At 36.6% G+C, this 27,900-nt stretch overlaps 1 protein-coding gene across 1 annotated transcript in view; it reads right to left on the bottom strand.

Annotated features, from left to right (window-relative positions):
• The window catches only part of SNTG1 (syntrophin gamma 1), a 556,874-nt gene that overhangs the window by 283,615 nt on the left and 245,359 nt on the right, over window positions 1–27,900 (bottom strand). The window contains exons 2-3 of the mRNA XM_034650177.1: window positions 20,597–20,650; window positions 13,250–13,384 (exon numbers count right to left, since the gene is read on the bottom strand). Coding sequence (XP_034506068.1) covers window positions 13,250–13,384; window positions 20,597–20,623 — 162 coding nt within the window. The 5' untranslated portion in view covers window positions 20,624–20,650. The remainder of the gene's footprint in view (window positions 1–13,249; window positions 13,385–20,596; window positions 20,651–27,900) is intronic.

Here is a 27,900-nt window from a genome sequence, read left to right as displayed (position 1 = left end):
CCCCGCCCGAATCCCTGCCTTACCCAAGGTTTTGCTTTCTGCAGTTTCAGTTACCCAGGGTCACCTGTGGTCGGAAAGCAAATGATCTTCCTTCTGATGTGTCATCAGGTCAATAGCAGCCTACCACTATTTCACATGCCTACATCCTTCACCTCACTTCATCTCATCACATAGGCATTTGATTATCCCACATCATCACAAAAAGAAGGGTGAGTGCTGTATAATAAGATATTTTGAGAGAGAGAGAGGCCACATCTGCATAACTTTTATTACAGGATATTGTTATAATTATTCTACTTTATTTTCAGTTGTTAATCTCTGACTGTGCTGAATTTATAAATTAAACTCCATCGTAAGTATGCACGTATAGGAAAAAACACAATTTATATAAGGTTTGGTACTATCTATGGTTTCAGGCATCCACTGGGGCCCTTAGACTGTATCCCTCATGGATCTGGGATGGGGGGGGCTACTCGATATTGATGCTATATCACTAGCTGGTAGTTTTATCACGTCTGGGATTTAATGTCCAAGACTTTCTACATTCTGCTGGCTACGCATTTGAAATTGGCATTTTCTAATGAAATATGTAGCTATCTCATGTTGATTTCAGCCTCAATGGCTTTCTGTAAATTTTTTGTCAATATTTAAAACTCTCAGAGGCTAAATTTGATTTTCCTTCAGGACAACACTGGAGGGCATAATATCACTAGGTCAACCACAGCCATCTCTGACTTGAGTGGTAGATCATTCACAGGGTAACAGGGACTGAATGATTTCTGAGCACAAAGGAAGACGATCACTTTCTTTTATGCTAACTGAAGCTTCAACATACCTACCTGACAAGCACTATGTATCATTCTGATCAGCTGTCACTGTCCTATCTGCATCTAAAGGTCTTGAGTAATTCCTGTTGGCATTTTTCTACTGTTTCCAAATTATCACAGATTGAATAGGCCTTAACTGATAAGAACTCAATGCTAAAACTTCAATCATATAATGTGTGAACAAATCATAGAATGTTCCAGAAAAGTAGCTAATACAAAGCACTGGGACAAAAATCTAGCCTGTTTGCTGGTAGAAGTCATAGTAACTGTGAGATATCTGCACTTTGCTTCTTTGTCACTGATAATTGAAAACATTTCCAAACTTTCCAAATGATCAACATTTTGCTGAATTTCATGCATATAACCAGAATAAAAGTGTCATTTACCAAGGTGCCTTTCCTTTGCCTCGGTCTGTGGCTCAGTTCTGTTGTAAAAGTTGTATGAGTACCTCAACCCAGATCCCCTACCCTCCCAAATTCATCTTAACTGAAGAGTCAAGCTACCATTGTGGAGAGAGCACAAAGACTGTACGTTGTGAAGGTCACATTCAAAGAGGGTCTGGTTTTCAAACAGAGGTGTCTAAGGGCCTTTGGCAGTGGGAGGTTTTAAAAAGCAGACGGAGTTTTCCCAAAGAACAATTGGTTAAGTCTGAGAGCATAGGGCACTACATTCTTTTTCGTAGGTTGGTTTTCCCTAGATGTAGATATAGAAGGTAGAATTTCATTTGAGATGGGTCCCAGGAAATGCTCTCAGATGAAGGGAAGGGTGTCAGAGAGCAGAAGAAAATGAGGCCAATGCAAGGAGTGTTTTCGAGCAGGTTACTGCTTTAGAGCTGGTCTTGTCCTACTGGGATTTGGAATGTCCATCAAAGTACCCACCCAAAATTGAAGAAGTTGGTGCTCACCTCCAGCTCTTGCTGGTCATTGGTTGAGAGCTGCCTCTGGGGAGGCAACTTCCAGCATTTTCCCTTGCCTGGTGCACACGCTACTGCACTGCCACAGATGGAAAAAGCCCTGAGCCCATGAGTGGCCAGTGGTTGTGAAGGAACCACCATTGTGTAGGAAGCAGTGCACCACAGGAGTAGGGGCAGGTCCCAGTAGCACTGGCACAGTCTCCTCCACCTTCTGGGAAGATCCACCAAAGGGTGAGATGAACATACAGACCTGAAATATTGCTGTGTCCTTGAAGATAGGGCCTAGTGACCCCTGATTTTGAGATTTCTGAAATACAGTGGCTGAGCACACTCTAGACCCTGCTGGCTCCTACGAAGGTGCATGTAGGGAATACCTGTTTAGTAGTTGCAGCTGATTTCAGAAGGAAAGGACTGGGACCTCATAAGTTCCAGTGATTTTGTGAGAGGGAAAACGGGTTACCTAAGCAGCAGTACATACAAGATGTTTTCCCTGGCCAAATTCATTTGGCCTAGTAGTGAGTTATGTATTGGAAAGGAGATGGGGTCTGTTTTGAACAGTGTGCCAAGGAGGGATGGGCTTCCCTCCTAGGAGTCTCCCATTAGAATTTTTTTTTCTTCTTTAGCCTATTGATGTCATGGAGTGCATTAATTAATTTTTGAATGATGAACCAGACGTGCATACCTGGGATAAATCCCATTTGGTCTTGGTGTACAATTCTTTTTAGACATGGTTGGTTTTGATCTATGAATATTTTGCTGAGAATTTTACATCTGTATTCATTAAAGATAGTCTACAGTTTCAGCATATTTTTCTCAGCCTATTTAATTTTAATCTGTATGTGTCTTTTAAGATGGATTTATTGTAGACAGCATGTAATTGGGTCTGGATTTTTGATCCACTCTGACAATCTCTGTCTTTTAACTGACATATTAAACCACTGATTTTATGGTGATTATTGATATAGTTGGAGTAATAGCTACCATATTTGTTGTTGTTTCAATTTGTTGCCCTGTTTTTTATCCTATTTTTGTCTTCCACACTTTTTCTGCTCTTTGTTGTTTAAATTGAGTGTTTTGTATGATTCTGTTTTCTCTCTTTTCTTAACATATCAGTTATACTTCCTTTTTTTACCTTTTTTAGTAGTTGGCCAAAAGTTTGCAATATATATTTGCACGTAATCCAAATCCACATTCAAATAACACTACAGTGCTTCACAGGTAGTATGAGTACCTCATACTAACCAAATATTGTTAATCCTGCTCTCCCTTACCTTGTCTAATTTCTGTCAGTCATTTCACTTATAATAGGCATGCATAGGCATATATATAGTATTCATAAACATACATAATCAAAAACAGAAGGGGAGACAAGCCATGAGAGACTACCGACTCCAGGAAACAAACTGAGGATTTTAGAGGGGAGGGGGTTGGAAGGATGGGTTAGCCTGGTGATGGGTGTTAAGGAGGGCATGTATTACATGGAGCACTGGGTGTTGTATGCAAACAATGAATCATGAACACTACATCAAAAACTAATGATGTACTGTATGGTGACTATCATAACATAATAAAAAAACACATTTTTGCTCTTATTATTTTGAACAAATTGTTATCTGTTATGTCAATTAAGAATAGAAAAGGAAAGGTTTTGTTTTTCTTTCACTTATTTATTCTTTGTTTCTCTTCCTTTCTTTACGAGGATCCATGTTTTTGACCCATATTATTTTCTTCCTCCCTAAAGAGCTTCTTTCATCATTTCTTGAAAGGCAGATTTACTGCCAACAAATCCCTTCAGTATTTGTTTGAGAAATTCTTTGTTTCTCCTCCACTTCTGGAAAATAATTTTGCAGGGTACAGAATTCTAGGTTGGAGATTTTTCCTCTCAACACTTTAAATATTTCACTCCACTCTCTTCCTGCTTGCCTGGTTTCCATGGGGGAAGCAGTTGTAAATCCAATCTCCGCTCTATAGGCGAGGTGTGTTTTTTCTTCTGGCTTTTTTAGTATGTTTTCTTTATCTTTGTTTTTCTGTAATTTACACACTTACATGTAGGTTTTTAGCATTTATTCTGCTGCTGTTCTCCAAGATTTCTGCATCTGTAGTTTGGTGTCAGACATAAATTTGGGGAAATTTTCAGTCATCATTGCTTCAAATATTTCTTCCTTTTTCTCTTTCTTCTGTTTCTGATATTCCCATTGTACCTGTGTTACACCTTTTGTAGCTGCCCCACAATCCTTGGATATTGTGTTCTGTTATTTTCAGCCTTTGTCCTCTTAACTTTTCAGTTTTTGAAGCTTCCATTGATTCTCAGAGATTCTGTCCTCTTCCATGTCCAGTCTACTACTGAGCCCATAAAAGGCATTCACCATTTCTGTTACCATGTTTTTATATCTAGAATTTTTTTGGTCCTTTCTTAGGATTTCCAGCTCTCTGCTTATATTACTCGTGTCTTTCCTTTGCTGTCTATTTTATTCTGTTAGAGCCGTTAGTATGTTAACCACAGTCATTTTAAATTTCTGATCTGATAATTCCAGCATTTCTGACATGTCTGGTTCTGATGTTTGTTCTGTCTTTCCAAAATGTGTGTGTGTGTTTTGTAATCTTCTTGGTATTCCTTGTAATATTCTCTTGGTAGCTTCCATGATGTACTAGGTAAAAGGAACTACTGTCAACAGGACTTTAATAATGTGGTGGTGCAGTGTCAGGGGATGAGAAGCATTCTAGAGTCCTATGATTAGGTCTCAGTCTTTTGATAAGCCTGTGTTTATGGACTGTGAACCTCACAAGTGCTTCTCAGTTTATTCCTACCCCCTTGAGTTTGAGAGGATGGCTAGAGTGTACTGGAGTTGGTGCTGGAGTTGGGTATTTCCCTTCCTCAGGTCAGTTAGGGTCTGAAAACACCCAAGTAGTTTAAGCTCTGATTAACTAGCTTCCTCTGAGGGCAGGCATTGGTAAGAAGAACAGAGTGCTCTGGCTTATTTCCAAAATGGTTCCATTTTCTCTCAGGTGTTCCCTGAGAGGATTTTTTCCAATTTTTACTGTGAAAACTAGTCAAACTCCTACAGGTAAATTTCACACCATTGTGGGGCCCCTATGACTGGGTACTCGTGAAGTTTTTAATTCTCATATTGCCCACACTGAGTGGCTAGCAATTCTTCAATTACAGTTCTGATCCTCCTACCAGAAGACTGGTTCCCACTGTCTGCATTGAGTCTTTGCTCTGGCTAGCAGCAACTCTCTGTATTCAACTTTCTGTGTCTCCAATCCTAAGGGCAGATGTTTGCCCTGTTTTCTCCTTATGAATTCAAGAGTTGGTGATTTTTCAGTCTGTTCAACTTTATATTTTTGAGGAAGGAGTGGTGACTTACTTCCAAGCTCCTTAAAAGCAGAACCAGAAAACAGAAGTCCCCTTGCATTTTTGACTCTCAGACTTGTCCACACTGAGCCTCCAGCAATTCAATTACAGTTCTGGCTTTCCTACTCTAGCACTGGTAGCCACAGTGGTTTCTGTGGGTGGGCTCTGATGTGGTAAGCTGTGACTCCCTGTATTTCCCTGTCTCGTCAAACCAGTCTCAGGGGTGGCAGTTTGCTCTGTGTTCTCCCCTCTATTATGGATCCAAGGATAGCTGATGGCTTTCCAGTCTGTTTAGATTTTACTTGTTATGACCAAGTGGTGACTTTCAAGCTCCTATATGTAGAACCAGAAACTGAAAATCCCATATTAATTTCTTTATTGGAGGAATAAATGAATAGAAATCCACTTTAAGAATGTATCAGAATTCATTCATCAGTTCACAACTTGTTTTAGTTCACAACTTGCATATTCTTGTACAAGTCTTTTTGTGAACACTTATTTTCATTACTCTTGGGTACATCCCAAGGAGAAGGATTTTTTTAGTTTAGGGTAGGTTTATGTTTAACTTTATAAGAAACTGCCAAATAGTTTTCCAAAGTGGTTGCTCAATTGGTACTCTAATGCATGAGATTTCTAAATGAACTACATCTTTGCCAAGTCTTTTTTTAAGCCATTATAATGGGTATGAAGTTGTATATTATGTAATTTTAATCTGATCTGCAATTCCTGGATGACTGATAAATTAGAACATTTTTTTATGCTCTCCTTAGTCAGTTGCATATCTTATTTTGTGGTCTTTTGCTCAGTTGTTGTTTGTTTTCTTTAATTGGGTTGTTTGTACCTTTTTAAAAATTTGTGATAGTTCTTTATATATACTAGACACAAGCTCTGTGTCAAATGGGAATATTTTCTCCTAATCTGGGGTTTGCCGTTTCATTTTCTTATAAGGGATTTTTAAAATTTCAATTGTTTAAAAATGTTGATGAAGTTCACATTACCATTCTTTTTTATTTTATTAGTACTGTTTCATCCTAAAAAATCTTTGTTTACCCTTAAACACAAAACAATTTCTTATTTTTTTCCTGGAAACTTACCTCTTTTAGTTTTACAATTTATATTAAGATCAATCTCAAAATATTGGTAATTCATATGAAGTAGGAGTCAGGTGTAATCTTACTTTTCCATATATTTATTGAGCTGTTCTAGCATTACTTATTGAAAAGATTTTTATTCCCCTTTGAACTGGTTTGACAACTGACCATTAAAGAAGATGGGGGAATAGGAAGCACCAAGAATCCTTCTCTCCACCCAGATAATTGCACTGGTAGAATCTGTCTGGTGTAATTATTTTTGAATTCTGGAGTCTATTGTAAAGATTGCAACTCTCAGGAGAAGTTTTGGATGGTAAATCATGGCTAGTTTAGGACAATTTCTGCTCTTAGAACCATGGTGACTACCCATCCCCCACCAGGCCAGAGACAGACAGCTGTTTACCTGTTCCTGGAGCATCTTACACTTGGCTTACTGGAAACAGGGTAGGCAATGGGGACTCTCTACTCTAAATATTGGGGATTCTAGTTCTGATCACTGATATCTACTTTTGATTGCAGAGGTGTAGAGACAGCAGGTTGCCATTGTTGCAACTCCCATGGGCTGAAGCAACTTCCAGGGGATTTAAAGAGCCAGAGCCTTCCTTTTTCTTCATTTATCCTTATTTCCTCTTCTGGGAGCCAAACACTTAAGAATTAAGATACTCAGGGGCGCCTGGGTGGCACAGCGGTTAAGTGTCTGCCTTGGGCTCAGGGCGTGATCCCGGCGTTACGGGATCGAGCCCCACATCAGGCTCCTCCACTGGGAGCCTGCTTCTTCCTCTCCCGCTCCCCCTGCTTGTGTTCCCTCTCTCTCTGGCTGTCTCTATCTCTGTCGAATAAATAAATAAAATCTTTAAAAAAAAAAGAATTAAGATACTCAAAGAAACCGTACATATATGGGAAAATTTACAAAGTCACAATGCATGCCCAGGGAAAGACATAGGCTCAGGCAAACTCTGAGAAGACCTCAACTTGATACTTTAGGCTAATCCCTGGCATAGGGATGACCTGCAATATAAAGACTAAAAAAAAAAATAAAAGCTGCAAACCCAGGGGAAAGGGAAGAATTTGATTTCCAGAGTGACCACATTGCAAGAGTCAAATGTCCAATTTTCAACAAAAAATCACAAGGCATACAAACAGCACAGTATAGCCCATTGAAAGGTTAGCATCTCAAGTGTATGTGGTATGCTTTCTAGGATACATCATATGTTAGGCCAAAAATTAAGTCTTAGATTTTAGAAGGCAGATATCATACAAAGTATCAACAGGATGAAGTTAGAAATCATTAACAGAAGGTGAAGTGAAAATTCAAAAATTTCTGGAAATTAAAATACTTTTAAGCACAGAGGGGGAAAGGAGAAATCACAAGGGAAAATAGAACATGAATGAAAATGAAAGTATAACATATCAAAATGTCGAGATGCAGTGAAAACAGTGAGAAGAAGGGAACCTTTAGCTATAAAAGTTTACATTAAAAGAGAAGATCTTAAAGCACCAACCTAACTTAACCACTTAAGAAAATAGACAAAGAAAAAACAAACTAAACGTAAAGCTAGCAGAAGGAAGGAAATAATAATGATTAGAACTGAGATACATAAAACAAAGAGTAGAAAAGCAATAGAGAAAATCAATGAAATAAGTTTGTTCTTTGAAAATATTAACAAAATCATAACTGTTTACTAAATTGGCTAAGAAAAAAAAAGAAAATTAAAGACTAAAGAAACGACTAAAATCAGAAAAAAAAAAAGGTGAGGACATTACTATCAACTTGATAGAAATTTTAAAAAATCCAAAGAGAGAATGAAGAATTAACTGGGTAGCCTTGATGAAATGGGCAAATTCCTAAAAGCACAAAACCTACTCACACTGAATCATGAAGAAATAGAAAATCTGAATAGATATAACCCTAGTAAAGAGATTAAATCAGTAATCAAAAACCTCCCAACAAAGAAAAGTCTTGGACCTGCTAATATCACTAGTCAATTCTTCCAAACATTTAAATAAGAAATAATACCAATTCTTCTCAAACTCTTACAAAAAATTGAAGAGGAGGGAAAACATCTAAACTCATCCATTGAGGGTAATATTACCTTGATACCAAAACCAGAAAAAGATTCTAAGAAAAGAAACTATAGGCCCTTATGAACTCTGATGCAAAAATCCTCAACAAAATACTAGCAAACTGAACTCAGCAGCATATTAAAAAATATTATATATCTTGGGGCGCCTGGGTGGCACAGCGGTTAGGCGTCTGCCTTCGGCTCAGGGCGTGATCCCGGCGTTATGGGATCGAGCCCCACATCAGGCTCTTCTGCTATGAGCCTGCTTCTTCCTCTCCCACTCCCCCTGCTTGTGTTCCCTCTCTCGCTGGCTGTCTCTATCTCTGTCAAATAAATAAAAATAAAATCTTTAAGAAAAAAAATATTATATATCTGACCATGTGGGATTTATTTCTGGAATACAAGGATGATCCAATACATGAAATTCAATCATTGTAATATCCCATTTTAACAGAATGAAGGAAACACACAAACAAGCGCACGCGCACACACACACATAATCATATCAATGGATGCAGAAAAAGCATTTGGCAAATTCGACACCCTTTTAACACTCAAAAATCTTAGAAGAAAACTACCTCAAAATAGTAAAGGCCATATATGGAAAACCTACAGGTAAGGTGGACTTAAAGCTTTTTCTCTAAGCTTGAAAGCAAGGATGTCTATTCTCACCAATTCTGTTAAACATAGTAATAGAAGTCTTAGAGAAATTAGGCAAGAAAAAGACATAAAAGATATCCAAATTGGAAGGAAAAAAGTAAAATTATCTTTGCTCACAGATGACATGATCTTATATGCAGAAAACCTAAAGATTACACAGATACACACACACAGAGCCATTAGAACTAAAAAAAAAAGTGCAGCAAAGCACAAAGTGAATACACAAAAATCATTTGAACAAACAAAAGAAAATTAAGAAAACAACTCCATTTATAATAGCATATAAATAATAAAAACTTAATAAAATAATATAAAATAATAAAATAATAGTAATACAATAAAAAACTTATAATATAAAAAACTTAGGGAGATTAACTGACAAGAAGGTGAAAGACATACACTAAAAACCATACTACATTACTGAAAAAAATTAAAGACACAAATAAATGAAAAGACATCCTGTGTACATGGATTAGAAGTCTCGATACTGTTGAAATGGTTATATTACCCAAAGCCAGCTACTAATTCAGTGCTATAATGTCATTTTTTATGAAAATAGAAAAATCCATCCTAAAATTTATTTGGAATCTCAAGGAACTCTATGTAGCCAAAACATTCTTGAGAAAGAACAAAGCTGGATGGTACAAGCTTCCTGATTTCAACATTTACCACAAAGCTAAAGTAATCAAAACAATATGGTACCAACATAAAAACAGACAGACCAATGCTACAGATAGAGAGCTCAGAAATAAACCCTTGCGTACATGGTGAAATGATCTGACAAGGGTGCCAAGGTGCAATGCTAAGAGGAAAACTGGATACCCGCCTACAAAAGAATGAAGCTGGACCTAACACAATATGCACGAAATAATTCGAAATGAATCAATATATATGATGTACATGTAAGAACTGAAACTAGGGACTCTCAGAAGAAAATATAGGGGAAAATCTTCATGACATTGGATCTAGCAATGATTTCTTAGATATAACACCAAAAGTACAGTCAACAAAAGAAAATAGACAAACTGAACTTCATCAAAATTAACATCTTTGTGCATCAAAGGAAACAAGAGAATAAAAAGGCAACCTATAGGTTGGGAGAAAATTATTTGCAAATCACGTATCTGATAAGAGATTAAACAAAAAAAACTGCCATAGAATTACCATTTCATCCAGCAATTCTACTTCTGGGAACATACACGAAAGAATGAAAAATAGTGACTCACATATCTGTGCTCCCATGTTCATATTAGCATCATTCTAAAGGGCCAAAAAGTGAAAACAATCCGACTGTGCACTGTCGGTTGAATGGATAGACAAGAGAAACAAAATGTGATACGTACATGGGGAGAGAATATTATTCAGGCTTACAAAGGAAGGAAATTCTGATACATGTTATAGCAACTTTGACAAATTACACTACATGAAATAAACCAGACACAAAAGGATGAATGTTGTGTGATTCCACTTACGAGTCAATACGTAGAGGCAGAAAGTAGAATAGAGGTTATCAAGGGCTGAGGGGAGGTGACATGGGGGAGTATTATTTAATGGGTACAGAGTTTTAGTATGGGATAATGATAATTTTGGACATGGATAGCAGTGATAAGTTCACAGCAACGTGAATATGCTCAATGTCACTGAACTGTACACTTAAATATGGTTAAAATGGTAAATTTTATGTTATGTATAGTTTACCACAATAAAAAAAGCAATTGGCCATATAAGCGTGGGTCTGTGTCTGGTCTTTTTATAATGTTCCATTTGATTCATGTGCCTGTACTTGTGACAATATCACATTGCATTCATTTTGGCCATCTTATAATAAGTTCTGATACTAGGAAGTATAAACACTCCAACTTTGTTCTAGTTATTAAAGATTGTTTATGCTGTACTGAGTCTTTGTATTTTCATGTAAATCTCAGAATCAACTTGTCATGGTCTACAAAAACATTTTGGGGATTTTAACTGATATTGGGTGTTTAGGAAGATTTGAAAACTTAACAATATTTAGACTTTAATTAATGACCTAGCTACATTTCTCCATTTACTTGTTTATTTTCATTTCATTTATCACAGTTCTATAGTTTTCAAGGTAAAACCTTTGTACATATTTTGTTAAATTTATTCCTGAGTGCATTATTCAGTTGATGTATTGTGGATTCCATTTTTATTTTGTTTGTTGCAAATTATGGAAATACAATTAACTTTGGACATTGTCTTTATTTCCAGCAACGTTGCTGAATTTGTATGTTAATCTATTTTTTGTACATTTCTTAGGGGTTTCTATGTACACCATCATGACATCTAAAATAGAGCTGTTTACGTCTTCTTTTCCAGTTGTTCTGCCATTTATATCCATTTTCTGACTTGTTGTACAACAAAAACAATATTGAGTAAAAATGAAGCAAGTGATGATCCTTGACTTGCTTACAACCTCAGACAGTATCTTCAATATAAACTATAATGTTAGTGAGAAGTGTTCATTAGAGGCTTATTGAATTAAGGGAGTTCCAACTTATGCAGACTTTTCTGAAAGTGTTTCTTATAAATGTCAAATTTTGTCAATTTTTTTGCATTTGTTGACATTATCATAGGATATTTCTCCTTAATTCTGTCAAGTTCTTCCTAGTTTTCAAAAGAGAGATTAGGTTTGTGTGTATTAACTATTTTGACTACATAGTTTAAAATCAGTAATATTATTTCAGTATTGAGAGACTGAATTGTACAAATTGCAACACTTTACTGATCTAGAATTTGTGTAATATACTCACATTCCAGAGAGTTATATGAATCATATTGTTTCACTGAAAAGACAGAGAGAGAGAGAGGTGGGGGAGAGAAGAAGAAGAAGGAAGAAGAGGAAAGGAAGGAAGGGTAAAAGAAAAGAAGTGAGAAGAAAGAAAGAAAGAAAGAAAGAAAGAAAGAAAGAAAGAAAGAAAGAAAGGGAAAGGAAAGGAAAGAAAGAAAAGAAAGAAAGAAAGAAAGAAAGAAAGAAAGAAAGAAAGAAAGAAAGAAAAAGGAAGGAAGGNGAAAGGAAAGGAAAGAAAGAAAAGAAAGAAAGAAAGAAAGAAAGAAAGAAAGAAAGAAAGAAAGAAAAAGGAAGGAAGGAAGGAAGGAAGGAAGGAAGGAAGGAAGGAAGGAAGGAAAGAAGGGAGGGAAGAAGGGTGGGAGGGAATAAGTCAACCATTGACTGCTATTCTTTTATTAACAAAAAGGAAGAATGGGCACTGCATAGGAACAATTTAATCAGCTTTGACAGCCAGACCCATGACTCGGGATGATTTAAATGGTCTGTGACAAAAGAATAGTTAACAGTCTGCGAAATGTCCATTATCTTTAGTTAGCAAGGGCCTGTTGATTTAGGACCTGGTGTGACTCCCATAGGATGTTGGTGAGAAGTGAGGTGGAAACTCAAGTTCAGCATTATTCACCACCAACAAAATACTCCGAGGTAAGTCTGTTAATAAGCTACAAATTAAATCTTTGTGCTAAATAGCTATAGATGTCTGGGGAATCCAGGAAGCGGACTGTTTGCTATTTGCTGTAATTTTCTTCTGAGAACACATTTGGAAACACTGTTAAAATAATGTCTTTAATGTTATTATATAGTAAACAATAAATTCTAAAAGTCCTCTTTAATGCTAAAATTGCTTTGTCAAATAAAATCTAATTTCACCTAAAGATGTCCTCCACAGCTGTACTTCAGCGCTCGTAAGCAGACCAATGAGTTTTGAATGATAATTTATGGCTCTTTCTGAGGCTGGATTAGCAGCAGGGTAATATGCCAACCAGTTTGGGCATTAAACAGAACTTGCTATGACATTTGGGCATAATTCTATCAGGGAATCATTCATGCACAATCCCCTGGGGAAAAGCAATGACATTGAGTCCAGTGACTGCCACCTAAAGCCTCGTGCTTCTCAAATGCAAAGCACTGGGCTCCACCTGTGTACCACATCCAAAAGTCAAATGTGATGCAAGGTAAGACTGGGGCAGGGAAAACTGCCCTGCACTGTTCTCAGGTAGTCCTCTGTATGAAAAGGTAGAATGCACTTTCTCAAGATCAGATAATACAAGTGTCACTGCAGCCACTTAACAACTGGGAGTCAATGAGATGCCCTAATGTGTGGGGATGGGCCCTAATGGATGGCTATGGACCTAGGTTTGGTAGTTATACAAAGACACTGCTTCCTTAATAGTGTCAACAAAAATTACATGCAAGAGGACTGACTATGCTCTAAAAGTAAAAGAAAAATATATTATGAATTCTCTGTGAATGAACATTTTTATTAACAACAACAACAAAAAAAAATTTCAGCAGAAGGAAAGCTACTTACACCAGAATAGAAAGGCTCACCAGACACACATATCACATCCTGTTCCTGGATCATCAAAATATCTTTGGCTAGGTGCAGCCGGACTTTGAAAGGCTCCTGATTACCATCCTGCAGCAAACAAATCCCTGTCTTTGTCTTCAGGCAAGAAAAGAACAAAACAGAGAAAAAAAGTACACTTAGGTTATAGAATATAATTTTATGGCCTATTCACAGCAAAACATGATGAATAGCGTTTGAGAGCTAAGGAAAATCCACTGATGAATCTGGAATGTAATATTTAATATAGATGCAGAGACAAGGTTAACCATTTCATGTGAAGTAGACCTCAGGTAATGGAGATTTGTCAGAAAATCTGAGTAAGATTAGGAGAGTAAAGAGTACAGCTTATACACTATATTTGAAAAATAATGAAAGTTTTGTTTAATACTTATAATCTAAATATAAGATGTTTGGTAACAGGTTTATTGAGATACAATTCACATTCTATACAATTCAACCCTTTAGGATGTATAAGACAATGGTTTTTGGTACAAAGTTGTGTAGGCATCATTATAATCAATTTTGAACATTTTCATCACTCCAAAAAAACTTATTACCTGCATTACCCCACTTCCCTCCCAAGCCCTAGGCAACCACTAATCGACATTCTGTCTCTATCATAGAATTTTGAATCTGAAACCATATCTACTTAGCATCTTTTCTATCCTCCACGATTTTGTCATTCCTAGTTGCCACACACACACACACACACACACACACACACACACACACACACTGTACAGATGAGAAAATGGGGATGAAGGGGGGAAGTGAACTGCTTGAATTAGTACAGTTAATAAAGAACAGAGTCCGGCATAGGACCCAAGATTTGTGATTCCCAAGCCATTGTTTTTGCTTCACATATTTTTGGGAATTATAAAAACAGCCTGTGAAGACTGCTGAATTCGTACTACATAGCTTTACACCAGTATCTCAGTGATCACTGTAGAAACCCACCAATCCCATCACTCGTGAAGCATGTCACTGTATAATATTCACCCAGATACATAGAAATATCCTCCCTAGCAAGAGCACTTAAGGTTCCCATTTGTCAGAAATACAAAAGGACATTTTTTTGAGACAAAAAATAATTGCTAGCTGTCATTCTGCACCAAAATGTCCATAGGAACAATGACCACTTTGGCAATTACATTTTCATTTAATAATTATTAAGCCACTCTTAATTAGGATAAAAGGAATAGTATATAGAAATATATATTTATCCTTAGTATTTAATGAGCATAAAATTCCAGGCAATAATACCAGGTTTTCTCTTGGAATATAAATTTACAAATGGATTGCTAGGAGTTTCTTTAAAAGAATGCTTCATAATGTAAATGGGAACATACTTAGATACCTATGCCTCTAAAGATAATTCTTTCTGTAAACTGCTTTATCCCATGTGCTAATACATACCATTATACTCTCTATCACTATGGTCTTATATAGTCTGTAATTATTTTGTAAGGGTTATCTTATCTTTGAGAGAAAAACAAGTTTTTTCCAGGAGCAAGGATGGTGTTCTTTCCTCCTTTATGAAACTGGCGCACAGCAGGCACTCACTAAATTGTGTCGATTAATCTATTCTACAGCATAACTCAAGTGGATATATCTAGAGGACAAAAATATTTCAGCAAAGGCAAATGATATTTTCCTTAATATAGAACATAATTTTCTATATCTTTCACAGAGAAAAGTCTTTCAGGCTCACGATGTGATCTTGGCCGGGAGCCAACATCAGGACTCTCTGAGGTGGCACGGGGAAGAGGATGGTATAAAATAATATCAAAGCCAAGTGAACATAATTGAGCACATTTGCTGATTTTTTAATGTACGGTACATTTGGGACTATTTTCTCCCAGAAGTGTAATGGAATAGCTGGCAATCACAAATAACGCTCTGTCTCAATGTGAGGAAGAAAGAGGGGTTCTCCCTGAAAGCCCATAAATACATTATTGTTACACATCAAAGTGATATCAAAGATCATCCAGGAAAAGTTTGAGGGACAAAAACACAGCTATGAGACTTCTCTCATCACATCTGATGTGGTCTGAGGTCCATTCACTCAAATAATGTATAAAATGTCCCCTAATTAGTAAATAGTCGTCTGCAAAACAGAATACAGACTTTGAGCTCACATTTGGGTCCTCAAAAGGCGTAATAAAAGAAAACATAGAATGAAGTAGCTTTTGTTAAAATGAGTACATACACACACACACAAAAAATAGTTGTTTCAAGAAAGCATAAAACAGTACTAATGAAGCTTACAACAAATTCAACTTAAATTCATTCTTTAGGGGTTATAGATGTTACATACATCTTTTTATAAAAATTCAGCTGTGTACATGAAAATACATTTAAAATCCCATACACACATCGATTTTGTAAATAATGTGCAAATAATTCAGACATGAATCAGACAATAGTCTCTGACCTCAGAGCATTCTTACTTACAAAATATACATACAGACATAAGATGCAATGTGATATATGATGTGGGAGTAACATGGAGAAAAGAGTTAGATATTCTTGAGGTGTTAAAGAAGGTTTTCTAGATAGAAAAATGTATGGCTTGTCTTAAAAAAAACTGAGAAAATAATTAGAGGAGGCAAAAGTTATTTTATTCAAGAGGGATAAATGAGTAGAGATATGAAAGTATGAGAATGGATAGCTGACATGATGCAAGAAGAGAAGCATAAGAATGCATCCCAACGCAAAGTCTGCATGATGCAGCAGAGGCCACAGGAGGAGAGGTGCCAGGTGAAGAGGAGGAAGGTCAAGGTCCTTATGTGATGTTCCAGGAATTTAAAGGTATTAAACACCTTAGAGACACCCTAGAGAAATCTGAACAGTAATTTATGTTTTATAAATATATTTCTTCAAGCAGGAGATGGATAGGAATTGGGAAAGTAACAACATAGTTTTTGTTAACAGAAATATAAACCTTGAGCAGAAGATGTTGAGGGCTGGTAAACAACTGCATTAGAATCAGAGCTGGTACAGTAGATTAAAAAATGGGTAAAATCCATTTCAGGGCACTCCTGATTCAGAGCAGCATTGCTGGACTGGTATCATCAGTAGTGAAATGTAGTCATATATTTATCTGTTGTTTAATAACCACTTGCATAATGTTTACTGATCCTGCTAACAACCCAGTGCAACTGCTTTCATAGATCGGAAAAGAGCAGAGGAGCAGAGATGAATGGAAGTCAGGACCTGAACCCAGACTGCTGGGCTCCAGATTCTGTGCTCTTAACCACTTGCTCTGGTTTCCCTCATGCACAGATTATGTGAGGGCTGCCTCCCCCAGTCCTCCTATAAACAAAGATATGGCCATCAGTGTCTCTCACCAGGAGGTAGTACTTTTGGTCACCAAGAATCTCCTACAAGAGTGCAAAGAGTTGTGAGAAGGTCATCATCTTGAACCAACTGTTCTTCCCATATCAAAGCAATGACCACTGTGGGATAAAGTGAGTGAGACCACTCTGACCTGATGATTTCCCCATCAAAGACAAGCTACTAAGGATGCATAGGACACTGTCTGATATGGGGAGAGGCTTAATCTACATAGCCTCATCCCCCATAGATTGCTAAAGGGTTAAGAATGGGAACCAGGACTGTGAGAGCGGTCACTAGTACAGCACAACCTAAAAGAGTCTGGCTGCAGCCTTTACATCTGTGCACCCAGATTGCTGAAAAATAAAAAATCACCTAAATAAGTATTGGCTGCACATTTTACTGTAAACTTAAGTCCACACCCATCTGTTTCTTTATTAACATGACAAACATTTGTCTTCAAACGTTGTGGACTGTGTGCACATTGCACATGAGTAAAGAAATGTATGTGCTCTATGTAGACATGTACAATATATTATGGAAATTATAAAACATACATAAAACTTGAAATTTTAAAGGGATGATTCATAAAAAATAATATAGATTCAAATGTCCTCCCTTCCAGGATTACTTCCAGTCACGGCCTTCTCTTTGGCTAAATTCTAGCCATTTGTCAAGTACTAGTGCATGCCTCACTTCACCCTGAGGCTTTCTAAGACCACTCCATTCAAGACAAGTGCTTCCTTTTCAAAACTCAGGGTTTTCACTGAATAAATATATTCACCCAACAAACAGAATTGTATTTAGGCATCACATGTAGTGACTTTAATATTATCATAGTATTAAACCTCATCAGATATCTTGTTATCACAAGAAGATCTTAATAAGTTAATACCGTTTTTTTCATTAAGGACTATTAATTTGTAGGACCTAGTACCATGTTTAATTGATAGTAGAATTTCTTTCAATATGTGTCAATTGAATCATAGTCACAAATTCTTATTATATGAAGGAACTAAATTAAATTATATATGTAAATGAATTATAAATTATTAAATATATCTTATAGAAGAATATTTTCATGGTCAACACAGAGATGTGGATCATATTTTAAGGAAGATAGAGATGAAAATGAAATATGAGGGATACCTACACTAAAGATAGCATAGTGGCTTCTTGAACACATTGTTATTTTATTTTTTAAAGATTGTATTTATTTATTTATTTATTTATTTGAGAAAGAGAGAGAGAGAGCATGAGCAGGAGGAGGAGGGACAGAGGGAGAGGGGGAAGCAGACTCCCTGATGAGCAGGGAGCCTGACCAAGGGCTCAGTCCCAGGGCCCTGGGATCATGACCTGAGCTGAAGGCAGATGCTTAACTGACTGAGCCACCTGGGTGCCCCGACCCATTATTATTTTGATGACACTGTTAAAAGTAGAAAGCCAGTAATTATGCCCAACCATAACATGCACTTTTTCTTCTAAATTGTGGATTTTGTGTTGTCCCAATTGTATTCTCTACCTTCATTTTTGCATTTTATCAGACTTCTAAATCCCAATTCCTTAAAAGTATTGTAACATTTTCTTTTTAAGAGGAGAAACTTCTTAATTAATAAACTTTCTTTACAAAGGATATGTATTAGAAAATTAAGATATTTTACATGGAACTGGACTTCCATTTCTTTTCAAAGAAGAGACCTCCTGGTATGTGCAATGTTATAATCTAGCTAGATCCATTCAATGGATGCGGATATCAGATTCGCATTTTAATAGCTTATTAGCAGTCAAGAGAAAACTAGTTTTATTCAACATACCTTTGACTATTTTATAATTTCCAGCAACATAATTTAGAAAGAGGCTCAAACTTAGAGTCAGGAGTTCCAAGCTACACATTATGGTTTTGCCTTTAACTAATCAATTAAATGGCACTTAGCATTTCATAAAACCTCTCAATTTCCTCTCCTGCAAAGTGAGAGAGTTAAGCTAAATCATCTTTATGGTTTCTGTCCACTTACATGTTCTAAGACTGTAAATTTCAGGCAAACTCATTGACTTTGATCCACCTATAGGGAGGTCTATCTTCTTCAGAGTATCTCATAGTTCTGTATTCCTGCCACCCCAGCCAGCGTGTGGAAGACACGTGGCTGCTGCTGCTGAGCAGTTCTGAGACAGGTTTACTCCACGCTGGGGACAGTCTAAAATGGTAGAAATTATCAAAGAGCTCATCTCAAGACAACAAGAACCTCTGTCTACAGAAGCAAGGGTAAGATGATCACAATGGTATTATCATTGTAAAATAAAGCTCTGAACCTTAAATAATACTTGATACATATTCCAAATCAATGAATCAAACAACTTTGTTTAAAAAAAAAAAGGTCTGAAAATCAATCTTAGGTCAGCTTCTCAAGTCCAAGCTAAGCCATGTTTTCAAACAGAATTTGGCCACTATCCCATCTTTAATGATCTCATGAATCTCTTAAGTTTTTCATTTGCAACTCATTCATGAAAATGAGTGCTTTACTACCCAAAACATAAGATAACAAACACTGTGATAGAGACAGACTTACTACAGCCAAAATTAAGAGTAAGGTATTATATATTTAACACGACAAATGACACAGAATTAAAAATTGTGTTTCTAAATTTAAGTTTCTAAAGCACTAAATCATTTTTAAAAAGTATAAACTGATAGCTACTGAGTTAAAAGAATGAATAAATTACACTCTGACATTATAGTACTTAGTGTAGCATGCAAGAGAGGTTTGTAAATAAATAACTATAATGTAATTTGAAAAGTGCTAGCACAGAGAAAATCCTTTGGAAAATAAAAAGTTTAGCTTAAATATTAAAAATATAAAAGTGGGGCACCTGGGTGGCTCAGTCAGTTAAAGCAAATGACTCTTGGTTTTGGCTCAGGTCTTTTGGTTCATGGGTGGTGAGATCAGCCGCACATCAAGCTCTGAGCTCAGCCAGGAGTTGGCTTGAGATTTTCTCCCCCGGCCCCTCCCCTCCACTCTCAGGTGCATGTGCACGCACCTGCACTCTCTCAAATGAAAAAATCTTCAAAAATTTATATAAACAATTTATTAATTTTCTGAAAGATCTTACTTATGTTTTAAACTTCGAAACAATTGTGACAAACACTTCTTAAAAGTAGATATTTTTGCAAGAAACTTAACACTTGACATCTCATTAAAAAAACAATCTTCACAAATGTTAATAACAAGTTTTTTTGTTGGTCTGTTTTTAACTGTATCATAGATAATCTAGTTGTGGTTGTTTTTCTTGGGTTTCTATATATACAATAAAAATATTTTAAACCTTTTAAGCAAATATGGACTATTTTAACCTATGAGTGTTTGCATTTTGCCTGAAGAATGAAAGAATGCTTTGAATGTTGCATGTTCAGTAAAACAGAGAGTGATTATTTTCCTAAAATAGAATGGTAACATCCCCTGGGGCCCAACTCCATGCACTACTGACTACACACTTGAACGGCCTTTAATATCCTTGAAAGAGCAATGTATCACTTTAACTCACGCCAAAGTGTGAAGACAGCTCTACAGAGAATCTGAATTGATATATTTAAATAATACTGAAATACTTAAATAATATTGGAATCATAAAATCATAAGATTTTAGTGCTGAAAGGGACTTCAGATGTCTTCTAATTTATAACCATTTATTTCTACTACCTGAAATCATGCAGTGAGTGCATAGTTAATGGAGAAGGGCAATTTAATCAAATCAAATATGCTCCAGTCTTCTTAAGGAAGAGTGAAAATCCAGAGCTTCCCCAGGCGCTCTTTGGCCTTTTAGTCTTGCAGAAATAGATCACACCCTGGAAATGAAATGGACCTGTCACCCATCCCTCGGCCAAAATCAGTGTTCCACTTATATAAAGGAGGGCTAAGTGTGTCCCGTTTATAACCTGTTTTCCTTATTCAAAAAGCAGAAAGCCGTGTAACATACCTCTTCACAGGCAGTCCTGAAATCCATGTGCTACGGCACCGCAAAGGATGTCGTCTGAAAAGACAGAGAAATGGTAAGCCATCAAGCACAGAATTGAGTGTAAGAGTAAAGAACGCTAACAAAGCGAAGAAAGCATAAGCAATTACGAAGCGGATCCTGTGGGCACACTGTTTATGGCCACCTGTAAGGCACAAGAATTCCCGGGGTACAATGAAAAGAGCGGAAGGGAGAGAAAAAATCTGAATACCCGCCCTGTGCAGTGTAAACGTACTGTCATGGTTCAGCGTGACCGAGAGGGTACATTTCCATGCCCCTTTCCACTCCACTGAGCATTCAGACACGATCTAGGATAGGATCAACCTCTTCTCTCCAGTGTTCCCTCATTCCCAGTGTTCCTTTTGAAACCTGAGTTTGCAACTGGGAAAGAAACTTCAAAGGAGTAATTAAAAGCTGCCTTTCATGTGGTTATCTCTTGAAAAAAGGTTGACTAATCTTTCTCTTTTTAATTAAAAAGCTACATGCATGAATAATTCTCTCTGGAACTTAAAATTTTATTCACAAGCAGTATGATGTAAGGAAACAAGCTATTTATCAGAGTGAATAATATTACGAGAAAGTGATGTATGAAATATCTAATACAGATTCATTTTGTGATCATTATAACACCTAAATGGTGAACATAGACTTAAATGCAGATAAAATGCATATGTGTTTTTTTAATGCTTTTAGATAATTTTATTTTAGTTATATGATAAACTTAATAAAACTAAGAGTGATCATAGAAAATTGACATCCTGACACTATGGAAAAAATGCAGAGCCAAAATATAATATAGTTTAAGTAAATGAGACTTCTAAGTGAAAAGTATAGTGAATTCCACAGTAAAAGGCTGGACTCCTCAAAATTAAGCCTCCTCTCGGTCTTTGGAACAGTAAATTATTTTGTCCTTCTTTGTCATTTTCTGTTGTATTGGGTTGATAAACACTTGAAAAGGTTTTGGTGAAATAAAGCAGGCAGTTCACTTATGCTGTCACTGGGTACGACTATTGCCCCTGAAAGAAAAGAGATTGACCATTTTCAATAGTGAACTGAACGTGCTGCATAATGCATTGAGTATTTCCCCTAAATAAGTTTTGTGGATTGTGGACCTGGTTTTACTTTATTGGAATGCTTATAAGCAGGCTGACTATAGTAAAGCTAGGTAGCAACAAATCATTTACAAATAAAAGGCAATTTGATGATAAAAATTATAATTTGATAATATAAATTAAACTCTTTTTTCTTTTTTTTTAAATTACTTTTTTGATGGTAATCTTTTTTTCCAAATTTTATCTCAATTCTAGTTAGTTAACATATAGTGTAATATTGGTTTCAGGAGTAGAAGTTAGTGATTCAGCATTTACACACAATGCCCAGTGCTCACCAAAAGTGCCCCTTTAATCCCCGTCACCCATTCAGGCCATCTCCCACCCTCCTCCCTCCATCAACACTCAGTTTGTTCTCTATCTTAAAGAGTCTCATGGTTTGCCTCCCACTCTATTTAAATTACTTAATTTTTTGATATCCATGAGAAATTGATTATTAGTTTTAACAATTATTTTTCAAAATTGCTCTTAAAGACTGTGTTGGAAAAAACTGTAAGTATCTGTTTATTTCCAACTTTGACATGAAGTTATTCCTTTATTATAAAAGTAGAATTTCAATATTTATTGATTGTATAAAAACATGGTATCTCTAGAACCAATTTCCTGTTGCTAAAAAGCAGCTAGAGAAATGGACATGAGGGTATTTAACCATCCGTCTAAATATAAGCTCATGTTTAGTTTCATATGGTGAATATTAGTTCGTACATTTTAAGACATCATTAATCATATGACACATTGTGCCTGCATCTCTACCATTTTTAACATTTTCCTTCTTTTTCCTGAATTCATTATCTTTCATCAAAATATTAGGTTGTAATATCAATGTGTATTCAGAAAAAAATTACTATGAGATTTAAAACAAGTTAATTACTGGGTAAGAATAAATTGCATACTATAATAAAACTATTTTCAGTGATTATAAATTTAAAAATTGGGGGCGCCTGGGTAGCGCAGTCGTTAAGTGTCTGCCTTCGGCTCAGGGCGTGATCCCGGAGTTCTGGGATTGAGTCCCACATCAGGCTCCTCCGCTGGGAGCCTGCTTCTTCCTCTCACACTCCCCCTGCTGTGTTCCCTCTCTCACTGGCTGTCTCTCTGTCACATAAATAAATAAAATCTTAAAAAAAAAAATTGGAGTAGAACCAGTTCAATTCTTTTATTTAAAAATTCTGACACTTTTTGCATAAACTTTTTTGTTAGAACAGCTTAGATTTTAGAGTTCCCATATAGCCCACATTCTTTTTTTCCCTGTTATTAACATCTTACATTAGTATGCCCATTTGTTAAAATTGATGGATCAATACTACTATATTATTATTAAATCTATACTTGACTCTAATTTTCTTGTTTTGTTTTGTTTTTTTCTCATGTTCTTTTTCAGCCCTAGGATCCCATCCAGGACACCACATCATATCTAATCACCATGTCTCAGGCTCCTGTTGGCTATGACTGTTACTCAGACTTTGTTTTATTAAAATGACTTTAGGCAGTTTTCACCACATTGTATCGGAGGTCCGCACTGTAAGCCTGACTTATCACTGTGGAGGCTGACTGTGACCACATGACTAGGATACTGTTTTTCAGGTTTCCCCACTGGTAAGTTACTCTTTATTTTCCTCTCTCTACACTTTACTCTTCAGTTAGAAGTCACTATCTGCAGCTCATACTTAAGGACTGGGAAGTTATCTACATGAATTATTTGAAATTACTCTGGATAGAAGATGTGCCTGTGAATCATGAAACATTACATCAAAAACTAAGGATATACTGTATGGTGACATAACATAATAAAAAATTATTATAAAAAATTAAAAAATAAAAAATGAAAAATAAAAAAAGATGTGTCTGTTCATTCCCCATGTATTTATTTATTTATTTATTTATCATTCAACCACTTACTTATGCCCTGTCAGCTTATAGAGCAAGAAAATATACATGCTGTAAGGATAACTCATGTTGTAAGCCCATGAGCCACAGTAATATTTATCCAGGCAGAATTACACTAAACTTCCACGTGTTCTTCCCAATGAAAGCAAATATATAATTCTATCTGATCCCTTTAGCCTATTTCCATTTATATTTACATAAATATAAATATATATTAATTTATATATTTACATTTATATTTTTCTGACAGCATACGTTGTCAAAAATAAATTATCCATATTTGGAGGGAAGCCTTTATTAAATAACAAATGTGTCAGTAATAATATATCGGAGTTAGTAATAAAAATAGGTTTAAAAATAAAACACCACAGCAAAGGAATATCTTTTAGGTGAACGCTATCATTTGGGCGAAGATTGTATAAATAACTTTTGGTTCTCTACAAATGCAATGAAAGACGTCAAGTCTGTAGTTAAACCATAAGCTAAAATATGTACATAAGCTAAAGTATGTAAAATTTGTGGAAAATTGAATGATTGACCCAGATTCTCTATCTCTCTTGTCTCCCATGCCATAAATTTATCATGGAGGGAGTGGTTTCTCCATACCGTGACTTTAGACTTGACCATGTGACTTGCTCCTGCCAACACTGAAGTGACCATGTGTTGATTTCTTTAATGGCCTCACATGTTCCCACTGCTCTCTTGCACTTCTTGCGTCTCAAGAATCTGCCATACTCTTGGCCTGGGCCCAGAATGACACACATAAAGCAAAACTTTCTTAAATGGCCCACAGAACGTAGAGTGAAGCAGAGCCACCCTCACATCCCTGCCTGAATAGACTTACTTACAGGCAACCTGCAGACTCTGGAATAAAATAAAGCCTTATTATTTGTAATGGTTAACTTTCTGTGTCAGATCGTCTATGGTATAGTCCCTAGTTACTCAGTCAAAATCTGATCTAGGTTCTGCTTTGAAAAAACTTTGTAAATGTGGATAATATCTATAGTTGACTTACTTTAAGTATTGGAGATTATTCTCAATAATATGCATTAGCCCTATCCAATCAGTAAGGGGGCCTTAAAAACAAACACTGAGGTTTCTCTGAAGAAAAAAAAAATCTGCCTGAAGACTGCATTGTCAATTTCTACCTGAAAGCTCCAGCTTGTCAGGCTGATGGAAAGATTTTAGACTTGCCAGCCACCATAATCATGACAGCCAATGCCTTAAAATCTCCCTCTGTCTCTCTCTTTCTCCACACATATATGTGTGTGTTTCCATATGCATACATAAATATTTATGTTTATGTATATGCATATATGTTTGTGCACAGCATACAGAGTGGTTGTTTCTTTGGAGAATCCTAACTGATACAGATTTTGGAACCAAGAGTGGTTTTAGAGGAATAGAACTTTAAGAAGGAGTTTTCTGAATTGGTTTTGGGGTTTCCAGAATTTGTTCTCTGATCTGATTAGATTTAAAGGCACCAGTGATTCTATTTCCAGCATGAAAGAAAACACTAATATAGCTATAGAAATATATAAAATATTAGGACTGGATACTCCTAATCAAAGTATGACCCATGAGGAAGTATGCTACAATGAAAAGAATTGCATATTTCCCCAATTTATACAGACAGAATTCTAAGGAATATGTGTGGCAATAGATATTAAGGATATGGAATTAAAAAAAAAAGAATATGGGATAATGGTGGAAAGAACATGAAGCTGAATCAGGTCAAATTTACTGGCATGGCCTCATGAAGCAGAGATTCTGGATTTAATGTTTTACCTTGTGGGGTTAGGAGGGATCTGCTAGTTTATTTGGCTGATTGGCCAAAACATGAACCAAAACGTGGCCCACAACGGGAGAGTTGGAAATGCTAGACCTGCCTTGATTTAATGTAGAGGAAGAGATTCAAAGTCTTAGGGAGATTATGGTGTCAGAGTGGGTTTATCATGTGAAACCTGCTCACTCACAACTTTTACCATGACTGTGAGGCAAGGATTTGCTATAGGAACCAAACACTGTTGGAGGCTCTGTGGTCACTTCTGTAGAATTTACAGTGAGAAGTTCTGCCACTGAACTGGGATCCCTAAATGCAGGGGAGTAATTGGATCCTGGGGTGGCAGGGGCCGAGTGGAAGCACTTAATCACCAACGATAAAGTGGGTATGGTTACCATAATGGACATTAGAGTTTTCAAAGCAGTAATCAGAATAGTCTGATTCTCAGAAACCTATGACATTGGCAAGTTGATTATGTGTTCCTAAAATTGAAATAGATGGGAAGGTTATTTATTTCTTAACTTGATCTAAAAAAAGGAGAATTCTAGGTCCAGTGAACAGTCTATCCTGAATCACCAAAACAGTCATCAGTTCCCAAACCTGAACCAGTTTATAGGTACAGAACCCCATGAATGGAGGAAGGATGTGTTTCTTGGGAAAAAAAACCTTGGTTAATCTCTCTCCAGCTTTCCTAAAAGGAAAAGGACATAGGGCTTTCCACCAGCATAACTGTCCACTGAGGAAAAGGAAATAATCAGACTTTTCAGGGACTACTGGATACTAGTTCTCAACTGACATGACACTAATTCCAGGAGATTCAAAACACCACACCGGTCCCTCAGTTAGTGTTGGGGATTCTGAAGGTTAGATGGTAAGCGGAATTTTAACTCAGATGCATCTCATAGTGAGTTCAGGGGACTCTTGAACCCATCTTGTAGTTATTTCCAGAGCTCCAGAATTCGTAATTGAAGTGGACATACTCAGCAACTGGTAGAATCTTCACATTGTTTCTTATTCTGTGGAGTGAGGGCTGTTATGAGAGAAAAGGCCAAGTGGAAGCTTCTAGAATGGTCTCTACCAGGACAAATAGTAAAACAGTACTGCACTTCTGCAGGGATTACATATATTAGTGCCACCATCAAGAACTTCAGGAATACAGAGGTGTAATGATTCCAATTATATTCCCATTTAACTCACCTATTTGGCTAGTGCAGAAAAACAGATGGTCTTGAGAATGACAGTGGATTATCATAAGTTTGGATGATGACTCCAATTACAGCTGCTGTACCAGATATGGTTTCATTTCTTGAGCAAATTAACACATCCTTTTGTACCTGGTATGTAGCTATTGATCTGACAAATGCATTTCTCCTCAATACTTGTTCATTACCTTGCCAGAAAGAGGATGCTTTCAGCTGACAAAACCAACAATACACTTTCACTGTCCTACCTCAGGGTGTAGCAACCTCCAGCCATAAGTCATAATTTAGACCACAAGGATCTTGATCACCTTCCTTTCCACAAGACATCACATTGGACCTTTAATGACATTATGCTGATTGGACCTAGTGAGCAAAGAATAGCATTGACTGTAGACTTATTGGTAAGATATATGTGTTGGACTGGGACATAAACCCAACAAAAATTTGTGGATGATCTATCTCTTATAGGGGTCCAGTGGTATGGGACATGTTGAAATATTCCTTCTAAGGTGAAGGGTAAGTTGTATATGGTCCCTCTTACAACCAAAAAAGAGGCACAATGCCCATTGGGCCTCTGGACTTTGCAGGCAATAGTCATCATCTGGATAAGCTACTACTGCCTACTGCCAATTTACTGGATGACCTGAAGAGCTACCAATTTTAAGAGGGGCCCAGAAAAAGAGAAGGCTCTGCAACATATCCAGGCCGCTGTCTGTGTAAGCTGATCTGTCACTTGGGCCATATGATCCAGCAGATCTAACAGTGCCTGAACTATCAGTGGCACATAAGGATGCTGTTTGCAGCATTTGGCAGGTTGCTATAGGTGAATTTCAGTCCAGATCCTAAGGATTCTGGAGCAAAGCCCTGCCATCCTCTGCACTGCATGCATCCTTTTCAGAAATAGCTCTTAGTCTGCTCCAGGGCCTTAGCAGAGACTGAATGCTTGACTATGGGCCACCAATTTATCATGTGACCAGAGATGCTTATCTTGAATTAGGAGTTTTCTAACCCACCAAGCCACATATATTTTTATATATATGTGGGAACTGAGCACAATTATATATATATATATATATATATATATAGCGCAATTATATATATAGTAGTTCAAATGCCATTGGCCCCACTTCTGGCCCCACATGCTTTCTCTCCCCCAGCCTGTATCTATGGCCTCATGTGGAGTTCTTTACAGTCAGATGACTGAGGAAGTAAAGAGTCAGGCCCAGTTTAAAGACAATCCTGCACATTGTGCAGGCATCACTTAAAAGTGGGCAGGTGTAGCTCTAAAGC

Source organism: Ailuropoda melanoleuca, unplaced genomic scaffold (genome assembly GCF_002007445.2).
Source record: "Ailuropoda melanoleuca isolate Jingjing unplaced genomic scaffold, ASM200744v2 unplaced-scaffold11384, whole genome shotgun sequence".
NCBI classification, from domain to species: Eukaryota; Metazoa; Chordata; class Mammalia; order Carnivora; family Ursidae; genus Ailuropoda; species Ailuropoda melanoleuca.
This window is presented reverse-complemented; position numbering and strand designations above follow the sequence as displayed.